Source organism: Entelurus aequoreus, linkage group LG08, assembly GCF_033978785.1.
Source record: "Entelurus aequoreus isolate RoL-2023_Sb linkage group LG08, RoL_Eaeq_v1.1, whole genome shotgun sequence".
In the NCBI taxonomy this organism is placed as follows: Eukaryota; Metazoa; Chordata; class Actinopteri; order Syngnathiformes; family Syngnathidae; genus Entelurus; species Entelurus aequoreus.
The window spans coordinates 5,915,607-5,936,613 of NC_084738.1; the positions used below are offsets into that span (position 1 = coordinate 5,915,607).

At 37.4% G+C, this 21,007-nt stretch overlaps 2 protein-coding genes across 5 annotated transcripts in view; one reads left to right on the plus strand and one right to left on the minus strand.

Moving 5' to 3' along the window:
- Positions 1–10,759, plus strand: part of fbxo11b (F-box protein 11b) — a 38,391-nt gene extending 27,632 nt beyond the window's left edge. For all 4 annotated transcript variants that reach the window (XM_062055396.1, XM_062055398.1, XM_062055399.1 and 1 more), the window contains exons 18-22: positions 3,426–3,536; positions 3,615–3,722; positions 3,817–3,925; positions 3,996–4,094; positions 9,574–10,759. In XM_062055396.1, coding sequence (XP_061911380.1) covers positions 3,426–3,536; positions 3,615–3,722; positions 3,817–3,925; positions 3,996–4,094; positions 9,574–9,703 — 557 coding nt within the window. In that variant the 3' untranslated portion in view covers positions 9,704–10,759. The remainder of the gene's footprint in view (positions 1–3,425; positions 3,537–3,614; positions 3,723–3,816; positions 3,926–3,995; positions 4,095–9,573) is intronic.
- Positions 10,760–15,081: 4,322 nt separating this feature from the next.
- Positions 15,082–21,007, minus strand: part of msh2 (mutS homolog 2 (E. coli)) — a 32,093-nt gene continuing 26,167 nt past the window's right edge. Inside the window, exons 15-16 of the mRNA XM_062054815.1 lie at positions 15,446–15,612; positions 15,082–15,325 (exon numbers count right to left, since the gene is read on the minus strand). Coding sequence (XP_061910799.1) covers positions 15,152–15,325; positions 15,446–15,612 — 341 coding nt within the window. The 3' untranslated portion in view covers positions 15,082–15,151. The remainder of the gene's footprint in view (positions 15,326–15,445; positions 15,613–21,007) is intronic.

Genomic DNA, 21,007 nt, shown 5'->3' on the forward strand with positions numbered 1-21,007 from the left:
TGTAAATGAGGCAAGTAAACAACACCAAAACTTTAAATGTTCCATTGAGAATATAGAACATTACACACCAAATCTGTCAAAATGTTTTTAGTATGACTTTGGTAAGCTATGAAGCAGCACCGCTTGATGGAGCATTACGGCTACTCTAGTCAGACGTACTGTGCTTCAACATACCAGTATTATTCAAGTTAAAGTACCAATGATTGTCACACACACACTAGGTGTGGGGAAATTTGTCCTCTGCATTCGACCCATCCCCTTGCTCACCCCCTGGGAGGTGAGGGGAGAAGTGAGCAGCAGCGGTGGCCGCGCCCGGGAATTATTTTTGTTGATTTAACCCCCAATTCCAACCCTTGATGCTGAGTGCCAAGCAGGGAGGTAATGGCTCCCATTTTTATAGTCTTAGGTATGACTCGGCCGGGGTTTGAACTCACAACCTACCCATCTCAGGGCGGACACTCTAACCACTAGGCCACTGAGTAGTATCATGCTGCGTGTGTGTAAGATCCGCAAAATGGCAGACATATTATCTGGTGTTTTGTCTTGCAATATTATGCAAAAATAACTTTTCTTACCTTCTGGTGCCTGCTGATGTGTATTTGGGATCTGCATAAGTCCTGAAAATGTGTTGGTTTTATTTTCTGTGCAGTTCATGCTTTTATCTTAGGGGACGGCGTGGCGAAGTTGGTAGAGTGGCCGTGCCAGCAATGGGAGGGTTGCTGGTTACTGGGGTTCAATCCCCACCTTCTACCATCCTAGTCACGTCCGTTGTGTCCTTGGGCAGGACACTTCACCCTTGCTCCTGATGGCTGCTGGTTAGCGCCTTGCATGGCAGCTCCCGCCATCAGTGTGTGAATGTGTGTGTGAATGGGTGAATGTGGAAATACTGTCAAAGTGCTTTGAGTACCTTGAAGGTAGAAAAGCGCCATACAAGTATAACCCATTTATCATTTATCATTTATTTATCTTCCTTTCTGTTCCAAAACATGACGTGGATGTAGAATCATGAAGGGATTTAAAAGCCATGATTGGTTTCCACTGGGGAAGTCACGATAAACGCTATTAATGATAAACGCTATTAATGATAAACACTATTAATGATAAACGCTATTAATGATAAACGCTATTAATGATAAACACTATTAATGATAAACACTATTAATGATAAACACTATTAATGATAAACGCTATTATTGATAAGCGCTATTAATGATAAACGCTATTATAAACACTATTAATGATAAACGCTATTAATGTTAAACGCTATTAATGATAAACGCTATTAATGATAAACGCTATTAATGATAAACGCTATTAATGATAAACACTATTAATGATAAACGCTATTAATGATAAACGCTATTAATGATAAACGCTATTAATGATCAACGCTATTAATGATAAACGCTATTATAAACACTATTAATGATAAACGCTATTAAGGTTAAACGCTATTATGATAAACACTATTAATGATAAACGCTATTATGATAAACGCTATTATGATAAACACTATTAATGATAAACGCTATTAATTATAAACACTATTAATGATGAACGCTATTAATGATAAACACTATTAATGATAAACGCTATTAATGATAAACGCTATTAATTATAAACGCTATTAATGATAAACGCTATTAATGATAAACGCTATTAATGATAAACGCTATTAATGATAAACGCTATTAATGATAAACGCTATCAATGATAAACGCTATTAATGATAAACACTATAATGATAAACGCTATTAATTATAAACACTTAATGATAAACGCTATTAATTATAAACACTATTAATGATAAACACTTAATGATAAACGCTATTAATGATAAACACTATTAATGATAAACGCTATTAATGATAAACGCTATTATGATAAACGCTATTAATGATAAACGCTATTAATGATAAACGCTATTATGATAAACGCTATTATGATAAACGCTATTAATGATAAACTCTATTAATGATAAACGCTATTATGATAAACGCTATTATGATAAACGCTATTAATGATAAACACTATTATGATAAACACTATTAATGATAAACGCTATTAATGATAAACGCTATTATGATAAACACTATGATAAACACTATTAATGATAAACGCTATTAATGATAAACGCTATTAATGATAAACGCTATTAATGATAAACGCTATTAATGATAAACACTATTATGATAAACACTATGATAAACACTATTATGATAAACGCTATTAATGATAAACACTATTATGATAAACACTATTATGATAAACGCTATTAATGATAAACGCTATTATGATAAACACTATGATAAACACTATTAATGATAAACGCTATTAATGATAAACGCTATTAATGTTAAACGCTATTAATGATAAACGCTATTATGATAAACACTATGATAAACACTATTAATGATAAACGCTATTAATGATAAACGCTATTAATGATAAACGCTATTAATGATAAACACTATAATGATAAACACTATTAATGATAAATGCTATTAATGATAAATGCTATTAATGATAAACGCTATTAATGATAAACGCTATTAATGATAAACGCTATTATGATAAATGCTATTAATGATAAATGCTATTAATGATAAACACTATTAATGATAAACACTATTAATGATAAACGCTATTAATGATAAACGCTATTAATGATAAACGCTATTAATGATAAACACTATTATGATAAACACTATTAATGATAAATGCTATTAATGATAAACACTATTATGATAGACGCTATTAATGATAAACGCTATTAATGATAAACGCTATTAATGATAAACACTATTAATGATAAATGCTATTAATGATAAACGCTATTAATGATAAACGCTATTAATGATAAACGCTATTAATGATAAACACTATTAATGATAAACACTATTAATGATAACCGCGGTAAAACTCAATAGTTAGTGTTCAAATTAAAATGATGATGATATTAGGACCCCTTTTTTATTGTAAAGCTGTCTATAAATGATGAGAGGGACTGGAATTGAAGTTGAACAGTTTATTCTCCAAAAAGGATTAAGTATAAACAATAGTAACTACCAGGGCTGGGAGAGCAAACCCAGCTAGCCACAGTTCAGAGCTATCCCAAAAATAGTCGCCCATCTCTCATGCTTTTGTCCATCTTGCTTGCTTTGCCTTGGTGGGGCTCGAAACTGAAAGTTAACTTGGTGTGTCCATTGCTACTCTTCATAGCATAATTGAGCGTCTCTCCTCTGGTTCCCTTTTGTTGTCAATCCACTCGTCGCCATAGAAACCAACTTGACAGAATTGTGTGTGTGTCTCTCTCTCACTCTGTCTCTCTCTCTCTCTGTTCTGTCTCTCTATTTCTCTCTCTCTCTCTGTGTCTGTCTCTCTCTCTCTCTCCCTCTCTCTCTGTCTCTGTCTCTCTCTCTCAGGCCTGCTGGAGGAGAACGACATCTTCAGGAACGCCCAGGCGGGCGTCCTGATCAGCACCAACAGTCACCCCATCCTCCGCAAGAACCGCATCTTTGACGGCTTCGCTGCTGGTAAACGCAGCTTCTTCTTGCTGAATGTGTGTTGCCATGACAACATACTTTCACTTTTTTTCCCCTCTTTCTCTGCAGGTATCGAAATCACCAACCACGCCACGGCCACCTTGGAGGGCAACCAGATCTTCAACAACCGCTTTGGCGGCCTTTTTCTGGCGTCGGGCGTCAACGTCACCATGAAAGGTAGAAGCAGCGCCCCGCTTCTCCTTTCAAACTTATTATTATTATTATTATTATTATTGCGATGAATACAATTGTTCTCCTTCTCCCCATCAAGACAACAAGATTTCCAACAACCAGGACGCCATCGAGAAGGCGGTGAGTCGAGGACAGTGCCTGTACAAGATCTCCAGCTACACCAGCTACCCCATGCACGACTTCTACAGGTGACCGTGGTGTGATCCATCCTCTCCCTTCCCCCTTCCACCTCTGACACGCTCTGTTGTGGTCGTGCAGATGTCACACCTGCAACACCACGGACAGGAACGCCATCTGCGTCAACTGCATCAAGAAATGCCACCAAGGACACGACGTGGAGTTTATACGGCACGATCGGTGAGAACATTTTTTCTTCTCCTCGGTGCTTAATTATGTGTCTCAGTATCAATATCATTTTTGTAAACATACCTCACTTAATATGCTTTTTGGAATAGTATATAAATCCTCTTAAGGCCCAAGCTGTTTGTTTACATGCTTTTTTTATTTCTCTTTGCTATTTGGGCTTATTAGACCCTAATTAGAATAAAAACTAAGAATCATCTTTTGATATGATGTACTTAGTCCATAATGCTAATTCTTATTTTTACACTTTTTTTCCCAAATTCCATTGTATGTTATACTCTTCTGTCACCACCAGATGGCAGTATAAGTGTCCACATAAGCCGCCATAAGACCCCAATTCAGTAGTGTACACTATTTTGGAAATAAGAGCTAAAAGGTGCTGTCCACGCATGTGGCCACTAAGGCCTTTAGAGGTTTTTAATGATACTTTTTTAGAAATGTCACCATTTTTAACACCATTTTTGATCGTCTTTGAATGCCATCACCTCTGGCTAACACATTTCTTTTTACTCTCCCGGCTGACAATCGGCTACAGGTTAATTATGTGTCTCCATACACCGTGTGGAGCCACTCCCCTAAGTTGATATTAATTACCTCCATTACTGCAAATAAACTGCATTTCTTAGTATTTTAAGTATCATTATCAAGTATTAGGGGTGCACAAAAACATCGATTCACATCTGATTCACGATCCTTATTCATCCTGATTCTAAATCAATATAAAGAAAAGATTAAACTGTTTTTTGTATTTTATAAGAATCTATTTTGAAAGACTTTAGGCCACCTCCATGCAACCAGAAGGAGCTTTTCTAACCTGTTTTGCAAAAGTTTCATTATAATTGTTATATCAAATAATACATTACAAGAATCAGTTTGAATCGAAAGTCGCGTTGAATCGATTTGTCACCCCAGGAATCTGAATCGAATCATTTGGTGCCCAAAGATTCAAGTATTATCATCACTGGTGGATGAGGCTAAACGTGTTGCACGCCGAAACAAAGTCAGAGACGGCCATGCTAATAGCTAAGCTAGCTTTAAACAACACCAAGAAATAAGTGCTTGGTAAAGTTTAAGAAGTGTAGATGGATGAGTGTTACTGCAGATATTAGCATACAATTAATAAGTAGATTAGTTAAAGTTAGCGAGAATATAACATCTGTTGGTGTGACAGCAACACACGTCACAGGGCTGATCAATCTATGAATTGGTGGTAGTATCAGTATATGATCAATACTATTATTACTTTTTTTTTCAAACTCAGTATTATTGTATTATTGTAGGAGCCTAAATGCTGTTTAGTTCATTTACATTTTATTGAAAAGTGCTTTATGTTTATTCAGCCAAAAGGGGACTATTTACTTTATTTAAATAATACGAAAATGTACATATTGCATGCTTAGAATAATTATAAGGTACACTTTATTTGTAATTATTACATTTTTTGGAATAATTTGATGACGTACTATTTTATACTGCTTTAATACAGTGAAGATTACGTAACTGTTTAATTGCATACATGGCGGAAGGATCCGTGTGGTAATATGGTTTGGACACAATGCATTATGGGTAATGGCAGTCAGGTATGGGGGAATCAAGCCACACTGTTTTTTGACCTTACTCTTACTTTTTCTAACTCTTTCTTACTGTAACAAACTTGCTTTATTTTGCCATTCATTTGTTCCCACGTCGTTATTGTTTGACGTTTTTGAAGGATTAAGTTGACAAGTAAACGATACAAAACGAAGAGGAGCTTCTGGAGTTTTGTTTGTTGTTGCCGCAGCAAGCGGAGGAGCGTCAAGCTAAGGCTTCATTAGGAATCTACAATAATTATTATATACTAATGACTATATATAAAATTAATACTATTATACTATACTACTTTGATTAGATTATTATAATTTTTTCAAATGATTTATTTTGTGCTGTTTTTGTTCATGTTTACACATTCTGGGAATAATTCTATGAACACAGGATGACTTTGAGGGCAAACAGCAAAGGATTTAAGAGTAGTAGATAATAGTTTTACTTTAGTTTAGGTATTGTGTACTGCTGACTTTGTTTTGGTCCAACGTTTCTATGTAATAGTGTAAATATTGTGTTGATACTGAAAGTGTCGCTAGCACTCACCAATACCGATCACATTTTATGGTATCGGCCAATATCACTCATTGATGATCAGTATTGGAATTGGCAGCACTAAACCCTGATTGAAAGATCTCTTCTGGAGCTTGCGTGGGTTCCCCTGGTTACGCTCACTCCTTCCCACTTCCAAAGACATGGAGAGGTTGATTAGCAACACTAGTAGTGTGTGAATGTTGTCTATCTGTGATGAGGTGGTGACTTGTCCAGAGTGTAAGCCGCCTTCTGCCCGAATAGGCTCCAGCGACCCTGAGAGGGACAAGTGTTAGAAGATTGATGAATGGATAGGAAAGATCTAAAGTTAGACATTTAATAATAAATCAGGGGGAAAAAAGTGTAGTTACCCCAAGCGACCAGCAGAGGGCGCCAGTAACTTCAATTGACTACAAAATAACTAAATGAAAGTCCTTTTTCTCTTGTTTTTTTTTTTTAAATAAGTAAGAATTTTTCTGCTAATAAATGCATGTTATCTGAAATTGCACTTTTAACATGTGTGCATTAATTCAACAAAATCAAGTTATCTGGCCACACAATGGCTGTCATGTGTGCTCCACTGCAGCAGCTGTGGGACAACATGTTGCCATGACAATTATTCATAAACCATGAATTAATGCAACAGAATATAAATCTAAGCTGTATTTAAAATGTGTCACATTTAGTTCAAGTAATGGTTGCAGCCCTAATTTAAGTTATTGATGGCGCCCTCTGCTGGCAACCTTTTTTCATCATCAGTAAATGATCAATTCAATTAATTTACGTGGAAAAAAACGCACACACTTGAAAGGGAAATGGGAAGTTGAGGAACATGTCAGCGGGAAATAAACATTTTAATGTGGAAGACACAGGAAGTAGAGGTATATGTCAGCATCAAAGAAACAGGAAACTGAATGACATGTTAAAGGGAGACAAAAAGGAAGTTGAGTGACATGTTAATGTGAAAGAAACTGGAAGTTAAATAACATTTTATTGTGACAAACTGGAAGTTGAGTGACATGTCAACGTGACAAACAGGAATTTGAGCAACGTGTCAACGTGACAAACAGGAAGTTGAGTGACATGTCAACTTGACAAACAGGAAGTTGAGCGACGTGTCAACTTGACAAACAGGAAGTTGAGTGACATGTCAATGTGAAAGAAACAGGAAGTTGAATAACATTTTATTGTGACAAACAGGAAGTTGAGTGACATGTCAACGTGAAGAAACAGGAAGTTGAGTGACATGTCACCGTGAAGAAACAGGAAGTTGAGTGACATGTCAACATGTAACAAACAGGAAGTTGAGTGACATGTCAACGTGAAGAAACAGGAAGTTGAGTGACATGTCAATGTGTAACAAACAGGAAGTTAAGTGACATGTCAACGTGTAACAAACAGGAAGTTGAGTGACATGTCAACGTGAAGAAACAGGAAGTCGAGTGACATGTCAATGTGTAACTAATAGGAAGTTGAGTGACATGTCAACGTGTAACAAACAGGAAGTTGAGTGACATGTCAACGTGAAGAAACAGGAAGTCGAGTGACATGTCAATGTGTAACTAACAGGAAGTTGAGTGACATGTCAACGTGTAACAAACAGGAAGTTGAGTGACATGTCAATGTGTAACTAACAGGAAGTTGAGTGACATGTCAACGTGACAAACGGGAAGTTGAGCGACGTGTCAACTTGACAAACAGGAAGTTGAGTGACATGTCAACGTGACAAACAGGAAGTTGAGCGACGTGTCAACTTGACAAACTGGAAGTTGAGTGACATGTCAACGTGACAAACGGGAAGTTGAGTGACGTGTCAACTTGACAAACAGGAAGTTGAGTGACATGTCAACGTGACAAACAGGAAGTTGAGTGACATGTCAATGTGAAAGAAACTGGAAGTTAAATAACATTTTATTGTGACAAACTGGAAGTTGAGTGACATGTCAACGTGACAAACGGGAAGTTGAGCGACGTGTCAACTTGACAAACAGGAAGTTGAGTGACATGTCAACGTGACTAACAGGAAGTTGAGTGACATGTCAACGTGACAAACGGGAAGTTGAGCGACGTGTCAACTTGACAAACAGGAAGTTGAGTGACATGTCAACGTGACAAACAGGAAGTTGAGCGACGTGTCAACTTGACAAACAGGAAGTTGAGTGACATGTCAATGTGAAAGAAACTGGAAGTTAAATAACATTTTATTGTGACAAACTGGAAGTTGAGTGACATGTCAACGTGACAAACGGGAAGTTGAGCGACGTGTCAACTTGACAAACAGGAAGTTGAGTGACATGTCAACTTGACAAACAGGAAGTTGAGTGACATGTCAACTTGACAAACAGGAAGTTGAGTGACATGTCAATGTGAAAGAAACTGGAAGTTAAATAACATTTTATTGTGACAAACAGGAAGTTGAGTGACATGTCAACGTGACAAACAGGAAGTTGAGTGACGTGTCAACGTGACAAACAGGGAGTTGAGTGACATGTCAATGTGAAAGAAACAGGAAGTTGAATAACATTTTATTGTGACAAACAGGAAGTTGAGTGACATGTCAACGTGAAGAAACAGGAAGTTGAGTGACATGTCAATGTGTAACTAACAGGAAGTTGAGTGACATGTCAACATGTAACAAACAGGAAGTTGAGTGACATGTCAACGTGTAACAAACAGGAAGTTGAGTGACATGTCAACGTGAAGAAACAGGACGTTGAGTGACATGTCAACGTGAAGAAAATGGAAGTTGAGTGACATGTCAACGTGAAGAAAATGGAAGTTGAGTGACATGTCAACGTGAAGAAAATGGAAGTTGAGTGACATGTCAACGTGAAGAAAATGGAAGTTGAGTGACATGTCAATGTGAAACAAACAGGAAGTCGAGTGACATGTCAACATGTAACAAACAGTAAGTTGAGTGAAATGTCAACGTGTAACAAACAGGAAGTTGAGTGACATGTCAATGTGTAACTAACAGGAAGTTGAGTGACATGTCAACGTGAAGAAACAGGAAGTTGAGTGACATGTCAACGTGAAGAAACAGGAAGTTGAGTGACATGTCAACGTGAAGAAACAGGAAGTTGAGTGACATGTCAATGTGAAGAAACAGGAAGTCGAGAGACATGTCAATGTGTAACTAGCAGGAAGTCGAGAGACATGTCAACGTGTAACAAACAGGAAGTTGAGTGACATGTCAATGTGAAGAAACAGGAAGTCGAGTGACATGTCAACGTGAAGAAACAGGAAGTTGAGTGACATGTCAATGTGAAACAAACAGGAAGTTGAATGACATGTCAACATAAAAAGCATGAAGTCATGAATTGTTTAAACTTTTCTAACCAGTGACTTGTCGTCCTCCCAGCTTCTTCTGTGACTGCGGCGCAGGAACGTTGTCTAACCCGTGCACGCTGGCCGGGGAGCCCACGCACGACACGGACACTCTGTACGACTCGGCGCCGCCCATCGAGTCCAACACGCTGCAGCATAACTGAGGACCGCCCCCATCCACACCTCCACCCCCTGCCCCTGCTGGCGTGACGTCTCACACGCATTAGGGCCACGCCCCCTTTTACTTCCACCTCAAAAGCCCCCACACACGCAAAAGAGACGCTCCTGAACGCAGCGCTCTGGCATCAGATGAAGGCTGCAGTGCCGGCAAGACTCCACAAGGGGGCGCGCAGACTTAACCCAGCTCAGCCTCCTTCACTTCCTGCTTCCTCCCCACGACCGCCATCGCTAAGAGACGCTGACAGGCGGCGGTGTTTGTGGAAAGTGTGTGTTTGTGTGCGTGTGCGTGAGATGGAGCACTTTTTTTATTTTTAAGGAAAAAAGAACGTTTTGATCAGTGGATTTTATTTCAACGCTTTATCATGTAGTTTTGTATTTTTAAGCAAAAAAGCTGACTGTATTTGAATGTCTTTTATTTTATTATATATTATAATTATTTCTTTGGTTAGCACCCTGACCCCCCCCTCCAGTGCGCCTGCCCTCCTCCCCCTCCCCCCCCCCCCCCCCCCAAAATGGCTGCAGACGCTCTTGTGAGCCAGTAGTGAAGTTCTTTCTGTGAAAGAGAAACTCGTTTAAACACTAAATCAACCCTCTCTGCTCTTTTTGATGTGATTGGCAGGTGGAGTGACTCCGCCCACTCTTGTATAAATGTGTGTGTGTGTACAATTTAATGCAGTCAGTGTTTAGTGGAGAGGGTTCCAATAGGACACACCTGAGCTCCTTTTGAACTGGACCACAAGAGTTCATCTGCAAACCCCACCCACTTTTCACACGTACCCGCCCCCTCCAACCTAAGCCCCGCCCCCTCCCTCCCCCAGTGTATCGTGGTGACTGTGGCTCCTCAAGCAGCCTGAATCGTATGCATGTACCATAACATCTAGACTTAATATATTGTGAAGTATTCAATAACCATTATGTAGATGCTAGTTGGGATTCCCCCCCAAAAAAGCGGGGGTATACTTTTTTTTTTTTTTTTCCTTTGGAGGACAAAAAACAGGAAACTGGCCATTTCTAAGAAAATAAAACTTTATTAGATCCGAGGTGTCTTTTTTTTTGTCATGACTTTAATCACGCATTACTAGTCAATGGTTAGTTTTAAAGTACATTTTATATCAGCGGTGGGCAATTAATTTTTACCGGGGGCCGCATGAGCAACCCGAGAACTGCTGGAGGGCCACATTGACAATATTTCAATTAAATTTTGCTCAATATTATTTTTGATGTATACCGTAAAATAAATAAGTAATAATAATACTTTCATTTAACATAACTTTATACCAAAAACACTGCTTTGGAAATCATTTGTACCCCTTTCAGAGATCACATTTAGTTGCCCTTAAACATCCTCATGTTGCACAATGAAATGTAAGCATAGGATGAAGTGTGCATTCCTGTAACTTTCTCTAGTAACAGCATTCCATGATTAATATCAATAAATTAACAATAATAAATGACAGTAAAATAAGCACACATATGACTGAGGAGTCATAGTGTAACTTTGTGTGGTGTTTGAGTTGTCCGACTTTTTGTGTGGCCATAAACGCACCAGTGGTTTAGTGCTATGCGTGTTGGTGACAGATGACAAGTTGCTTTTGGCCTGGTTTGTACGGCAGAAAATGACTAGTTTTTCCAGATAGAAGTGTGAAAACTCATGTTTTTGGTGGGGTTATGTCCGAATATAAACAATTTAACTCAATAAAGTGATCGATATAATTCCTGGCCTCGAAGCATCTCGACAGACGTTACAATAATTGAACGGTGTTCAATTGAACGGTGTTGACGAACACCGTTAGGGCCGCTTGTTGTCACTGTCACTCAAAGTTGCATTGCAAAATTACACAGAATAAATATGTTTATTTTGTTTAGAATTCAGATGGGATTTGATTTGGTGCGCGGCATATATTTGCTGCGCGCAGTGGACGCTTGAGCAGTGCGCAATTGCGCAGGCACGCACCTTAGAGGGAACGTTGCTTGGCAGTCCATGTCTTGTTGAAAACACGCCATTCTTCATCAACTTTTCTCTTTTTAGCGTCTCGGGTGTAAACCGTGCATCACTTGTCGCTGCATGTGCACCTTCACTCGCAGGTTACACACGGACATACGCCCATAAATAACACTTTTCAAAATAAAAGCAGAACAATTGTATTGCGCGCACGACATAGATGTTTTTTCAACTTTATTTTGTAATTAATGATTGCAGCTGTTCACATTCACTCACAATCACGCACGCGCATACGTCCACACGGAAGTAATACAAATAACGATTTTCAAAACAAAAGCAGCACCGTTGTATTGCACACTCGACATTACTTTTTTAAATTTATTTTGTAATTTATGATTGGCCTCACGCGGGCCAGACGTGGCCCGCGGGCCGCAGAATGCCCAGGTCTATTTTTCGGACTATAAGTCGCAGTTTTTTTTATAGTTTGGCCGGAGGTGCGACTTATGTGTGAAATGATTAACACATTAGTGTAAAATATCAAATAATATTATTGATGTCATTCACGTAAGAGACTAGACGTATAAGATTTCATGGGATTTAGCGATTAGGAGTGACAGATTGTTTGGTAAACGTATAGCATGTTCTATATGTTATAGTTATTTGAATGACTCTTACCATAATATGTTACGTTAACATAGCAGTTGGTTATTTATGCCTCATATAACGTACACTTATTCAGCCTGTTGTTCACTATTCTTCATTTATTTTAAATTGCCTTTCAAATGTCTATTCTTGCTGTTGGCTTTTATCAAATACATTTCCCCAAAAATGCGACTTATACTCCAGTGCGACTTATATATGTTTTTTCCCTTCTTTATTATGCATTTTGGGCTGGTGCGACTTATACTCCGAAAAATACGGTAGTTTTTTACCAGTCAACATAAAAACAAATGTATTTCATTATGTTTTTGAACTTACACTAATTGAACAGAGGGGACAAGCGGTAGAAAATGGATGGATGAATGAATTTTCCACCTGTAACACAAAGCTAAGATGTGACTGTTTTGTTTACATAGCTTAGCACAGAACTGGGCAAATGAAGGCCCGGGGGCCCGTTAAGATTTTCAATCTGGCCCTCCGGACATTCCCATATCATTGTTTTATATGTTTAATATGTAAAGTGTAGCTGCCATTATGATGTGCACTCATGTTTTCTAATGACCGCAAGTCTTCAACTATACAAACTATTTCTATGGTTGGAATCTGTGCTTTTGCATGATATTTTAGTTTATGTTGTCCTGATACCAATATTATTTAGATACTTTTCTAAATAAAGGGGACCAGAAAAAATTGCATTATTGGCTTTATTTTAACAAAAAAATCTTAGGGTGCGGTGGACCGGTACTTTTCAGAGACGGTATGGTACTGAATATGATTCATTAGTATCGCAGTACTATACTAATACCCGTATACCGTACAACCCTACTAGTTACTATGGTAATCTACGTCACAGCAGGTCAGACGAGGCACCAAGCAGTGTGGGTGTGGCTTGATTGTAAAATATGTCGATTGAGAGGGGGTGTGACGTCCATATGTTCTCAATATTCAGGGTTGTATCGTTCATAGAAAAATGTAAAAATTCTATTCCGTTTTTTAAGGCGGTCTGTCATAACATTTTTAGCATTAAATCAGACTTTATTGTGAGGTTTTGTATTAGTTTTCCTAAAAAAATAGATATACCGGCCCCCAGACACTTTTGTATTCTCTAATTTTGGCCCCCGAGTCAAAATAATTGCCCAGGCCTGGCTTAGCATATATTGACCTTTGCTGGATTGCTTTTAACCCTCTGGGGACACTTAATTATCTTTTACATTTCAACTACTTTTAAAACCAACCAATAATCTTGGTCTTTTAAGGTTTTTTTTTAAAATTTAATTTAACTTTAAAAACATTTTTATTTTGACCTTTTGATCAGATGTTCCAAGTTTAAATGATTAAAATAACTCCTGTAATGCAAATGTATATTAACAAAAAAAGTGACATCATTGCATCAAAGGCCTCTAAATGGGTTTAAGTAAATACAAACATGAATGACTTTGGAGTGTTGTCTAATCCAGGGGTGGGCAATTCATTTTTACCGGGGCCACATGAGCAACATGAGCACTGCTGGAGGGCCACACCGACAATATTTCAATTAAATTTTGCTCAAATTATTTTGTATATACCGTAAGATAAATAATAACAATAATAATAATAATTTCATTCAACCTAACTTAACTTTATACAAAAGCAGATTGCTTTTGATGGTTTTATTTATAAGACTGTCTTGCACAACACTTCCTGATGTATAATACAATGCAAAAATGTCCATTTCTGTCACTTAATCCTGCATCCTCTTTAAAAGTCCAACATTTTCCCCATGTGGACAACCATCTGTTGTCACACCTGCCAGCTTGTCCCATTTCAGTCCTAACATGTCCAAACACGCACACTCCACATAGATACTTTTTAAAATGTATTTTGTCATTTATGATTGGCCTCACGCGGGCCGGACAGGACGCACAAAGGGCCGCCGAATGCCCAAGTCTGGTCAAATCGCAAGTGTTTTATACGCCTGTGAAATAATTATTAAAATAATTTAAATTTTGATATAAAAAACATGAGAAAGAAGAACGTATTATGATTAATCACTGCTAAAATCTATTGGAAGGACAAAAAAAAAGTCTGTAATTACACTTCACGACCACACGGCGGCGTCCTAGAGTAATTTAAAAAAATGCCTTATTTTTACCTGCATTCTCTATACGCGCCAGCAGGTGGCGACAAACCCAATCGAAGAGCACCACATGGAATTTAAATGTTTGTACAAACTATTTTTTAGGTCTGAGCCACAAATTTGCTTCTAAAATGGACAAAAAAGGCGAAGCAGATTAAAAATATTCTGATAGTTTGATTAAAGTTTGCGTGCAGAGTTGTGGGATGAATAAAAGTCCCCTGGTTAATACAGGAGTTCACGAGGCTGCGGAACGAGCGAGCTAACGCACAAACTAGCTAACGCACGAGCGAGCTAACGCACAAGCGAGCTAACGCACAAACGAGCTAACGCACAAGCGAGCTAACGCACAAGCGAGCTAACGCACAAACGAGCTAACGCACAAACGAGCTAACGCACAAACGAGCTAACGCACAAGCGAGCTAACGCACAAACGAGCTAACGCACAAGCGAGCTAACGCACAAGCGAGCTAACGCACAAGCGAGCTAACGCACAAGCGAGCTAACGCACAAACGAGCTAACGCACAAGCGAGCTAACGCACAAGCGAGCTAACGCACAAATGAGCTAACGCACAAGCGAGCTAACGCACAAGCGAGCTAACGCACAAGCGAGCGTGACGGTGACTTGTCGTAAACACAAAGCATATTTAGAAAACAAAAAGCTTTATTGAAAAACTGTACAACTCAGTGTAAGACGAGCTCGTCGGTAAGAAAAGTTAATCTTTGACAGGAAGTGAGCGTGACAGCAGCTCCGAGACGTACGCGTTCTTTTTGGTGAGTAGCGCCTCCTTCATCTTCCTCAGCTGGCCTTTGACCTCTTCCTCCGTCATGGCGGTGACGGGGAGACACTTGGCTTCCTCCAGGAAGTCCTGGATCAAGCTCTCTCCCACCTTGCGGGGGGGGGGGGGGGACACGGGGAGTTAAAGCGCGGCGGTGCTCGGGCGGACAACACCTGGCATAAATTCCGCCGCCTGACTCCGCCCACTTTGGTCAAGAAAAAGCCCGCTTACTTGTTTGTCGCTGCGGCGTCTCTTGGCGTCTGGCTCCTCCCCCTGCTGCTCACACACTTCCTGAAACTCCTCCAGCTCCTCCGCCTTCAACTTGGCCATGGCGACCACCGCCGGCGGGAAGCACGCCAACTCAGCCACGTGGATCCCGAAACTCTGGTCACACACGCCTGAGGAGGACAATGAAAGTATGCTCAGCCATTTTGACACCTGGTGTTCACACTAGGTAAATATGACTGATACTGTACATGTCATACTGATACTGTACATGTATCATCACATACTGATACTGTACATGTCATACAGATACTGTACATGTCATACAGATACTGTACATGTCATACTGATACTGTACATGTATCATCACATACAGATACTGTACATGTATCATCACATACAGATACTGTACATGTCATACTGATACGGTACATGTATCATCACATACAAATACTGTACATGTCATACTGATACTGCACATGTATCATCACATACAAATACTGTACATGTCATACTGATACTGTACATGTCATACTGATACGGTACATGTATCATCACATACAGATACTGTACATGTCATACAGATACTGTACATGTCATACTGATACTGTACATGTATCATCACATACAGATACTGTACATGTATCATCACATACAGATACTGTACATGTCATACTGATACTGTACATGTATCATCACATACAGATACTGTACATGTATCATCACATACAGATACTGTACATGTCATACTGATACTGTACTTGTATCATCACATACAGATACTGTACATGTCATACTGATACTGTACATGTCATACTGATACTGTACATGTATCATCACATACAGATACTGTACATGTATCATCACATACAGATACTTCACATGTCATACTGATACTGTACATGTATCATCACATACAGATACTGTACATGTATCATCACATAGATACTGTACATGTATCATCACATACAGATACTGTACATGTATCATCACACAGATACTGTACATGTATCATCACATAGATACTGTGATGATACATGTATACTGGATACTGTACATGTATCATCACATAGATACTGTGATGATACATGTATACTGGATACTGTACATGTATCATCACATAGATACTGTGATGATACATGTATACTGGATACTGTACATGTATCATCACATAGATACTGTGATGATACATGTACACTACTGCTGCAGCTGTCACGCCAAATGTCTTCCCCCTACAAACCCCCCCCCCCCCCCCCCCCCCCGCCCCAATGTACTTCCGTGGCTGTGTCCAATAACATCACAAAGTTGCTGGGGGTCCTTAACCTGCACGCGACTGTCCTGTTTCGCGCCTGTACAAAAAAAAACCCAATAATGGATTTCTTCAGATTCCAGCAGCTGTCAAAGATGAAGTATCCTTCCAGCGACGGCAGTCAAAGCTGAAGTGCTATTGATCGCTGTCAATCACGTAAGAGGAAACATGACCACGGAAGTACATGGGGGGGGGAGGTTTTTGTAGGGGGAAGAAATTTGGCGTGACAGCTGCAGCAGTGCCTGATGAATAACTGCCTGTTTCAACTCCTTTTTCCTATGCGGGTAACAACATTTAACTATGTATATATATTTACCAATTGGTTCAACCGCCCCAATCTATTTAAAATCTATTGTTTTCGTCATGCATCCGCCCGACCCGCGGATTATACGCGGACTCTGCGATTGTGTCCGCAAACCACGCATCTCTAACACACATACATGTATATACGTATATATGTACACACATATACATGTATATACGTATATATGTACACACATATATATGTATATGTATATATGTACACACATATACATGTATATACGTATATATGTACACACATATACATGTATATACGTATATATGTACACACATATACATGTATATACGTATATATGTACACACATATATATGTATATGTATATATGTACACACATATACATGTATATACGTATATATGTACACACATATACATGTACACACGTATATATGTACACACATATACATGTATATACGTATATATGTACACACATATACATGTATATACGTATATATGTACACACATATACATGTATATACGTATATATGTACACACATATACATGTATATACGTATATATGTACACACATATACATGTATATACGTATATATGTACACACATATACATGTATATACGTATATATGTACACACATATACATGTATATGTATATATGTACACACATATACATGTATATGTATATATGTACACACATATACATGTATATGTACATATGTACACACATATACATGTATATACATATATGTGTACACACATATACATATATGTGTACACACATATACATGTATATACGTATATATGTACACACATATACATGTATATGTATATATGTACACACATATACATGTATATGTATAAATGTACACACATATACATGTATATGTATATATGTACACACATATACATGTATATGTATATATGTACACACATATACATGTATATGTATATATGTACACACACATACATGTATATGTATATATGTACACACACATACATGTATATGTATATATGTACACACATATACATGTATATGTATATATGTACACACACATACATGTATATGTATATATGTACACACGTATACATGTATATGTATATATGTACACACACATACATGTATATGTATATATGTACACACACATACATGTATATGTATATATGTACACACATATACATGTATATGTATATATGTACACACATATACATGTATATGTATATATGTACACACACATACATGTATATGTATATATGTACACACATATACATGTATATATGTACACACATATACATGTATATATGTACACACATATACATGTATATGTATATGTGTGTACATATATACATGTATATGTGTGTACATATATACATATACATGTATATATGTACACACATATACATGTATATGTGTATATGTACACATATACATGTATATGTATATATGTACACACATATACATGTACATGTATATATGTACACACATATACATATACATGTATATATGTACACACATATACATATACATGTATATATGTACACACATACATGTATATGTATATATGTACACACACACATGTATATGTATATATGTACACACATATACATGTATATATGTACACACATATACATGTATATGTATATATGTACACACATATACATGTATATGTATATATGTACACACATATACATGTATATGTATATATGTACACACATATACATGTATATGTATATATGTACACACATATACATGTATATGTATATATGTACACACATATACATGTACATGTATATATGTACACACATATACATGTATATGTATATATGTACACACATACACATGTACATGTATACATGTACACACATACACATGTACATGTATATATGTACACACATACACATGTACATGTATATATGTACACACATACACATGTACATGTATATATGTACACACATACACATGTACATGTATATATGTACACACATACACATGTATATGTATATATGTACACACATACACATGTATATGTATATATGTACACACATATACATGTATATGTATATATGTACACACATATACATGTATATGTATATATGTACACACATATACATGTATATATGTACACAAACATGTACATATATACATAATTTTCCATACACATACATACATATATACACACAAACACACTCGCACACACAAACACACTCGCACACACACGTACACACACGTGTACACTTAATTTATATGGAGAATATGATGATGGTTCTCAGTTCTAACTGGAAAGCGTCTTGACAGTCCAGATAAGCGGTATAAAAATCTATTCCATCATCATTATTATACATAGAGAGAGAGAATATATATATATATATATATATATATATATATATATATATATATATATATATATATATATATATATATATATATATATATATATATACATATATACATATATATATATATATATATACATATACATATATACATATACACATATACATATATACATATACATATATATATATACATATACATATATATATACATATATATACATATACATATATATATACATATATATATACATATACATATATATATACATATATATATATATATATATATGTATATATATACATATACATATATATATATATATGTATATATATACATATATATATATATATATACATATATATATATACATATACACATATATATATATATATTTACCAATGAAAAAAAAAGTTATGATTTAGTACAATAAAAAAACAACTGCTATAAGCGGTGTGACGTACAACACTGTCCTTTTGATGAAGTAGCACATTATTGGCATAAATGCCAATTTATACCCTCACACATGCTTTTGTTGTGAAATGCTGCGTTGTCACGGCCAAGGATCAACTCGGGATTTTTGGTGTCCCTTGTTGAGAACAAATGCCAGGGGGCGGGGCTTAGCAACAATATCCTCGAAACCACCGCGTCGTCGGCATCCGTGACTAAAGTTGTGCAAAGTTCAAGTCTTTCAAAGTTTCGCCGACTTAGCATTGACTGAGGCCAACTTGCGTGTGGAGCATGGATTGTCTCGTGTGCCTCGCTCGCTCGCAGACAAACTGACTTCTGTGACGAGGTCATTGGTCACGCTGGGTCACGCCTCCAGCAACCTCAACTCAACTCATCTGCAGTGTCCTAATAGCTGCTAGTCAACCTAATATCAATTCATGTCAGCCGTTAAGGAAACTTCCATATTTTTTACTCCAATTCCCCCTCTATCACAGTTCTGGCTTCTCCTTGGCAATATAACTAGCACTCAGCTGGCTTTATTCTCACAAACACTTCCTGTGTGCGGCTCAAAACACCTAGTGTCTAACACACGTAGCGTTCGTCAAAACACGCAGGGTCCGTGGAAACGCGTAGCATTTGTCAAAACCCGTAGTGTTCGTCAAAACTCGTAGCGTTCGTCAAAACCAGTTGTATTGGTCAAAACCTGTAGTGTTTGTCAAAACCCGTAGTGTTCGTCAAAACCAGTTGTATTGGTCAAAACCTGTAGTGTTTGTCAAAACCCGTAGTGTTCGTCAAAACCAGTTGTATTGGTCAAAACCCGTAGTGTTTGTCAAAACCTGTAGTGTTCGTCAAAACTCGTAGCGTTCGTCAAAACCGGTTGTATTGGTCAAAACCCGTAGTGTTTGTCAAAACCCGTAGTGTTCGTCAAAACCAGTTGTATTGGTCAAAACCCGTAGTGTTTGTCAAAACCTGTAGTGTTCGTCAAAACCAGTTGTATTGGTCAAAACCCGTAGTGTTTGTCAAAACCTGTAGTGTTCGTCAAAACCAGTTGTATTGGTCAAAACCCGTAGTGTTTGTCAAAACCTGTAGTGTTCGTCAAAACCAGTTGTATTGGTCAAAACCCGTAGTGTTTGTCAAAACCTGTAGTGTTCGTCAAAACCAGTTGTATTGGTCAAAACCCGTAGTGTTTGTCAAAACCCGTA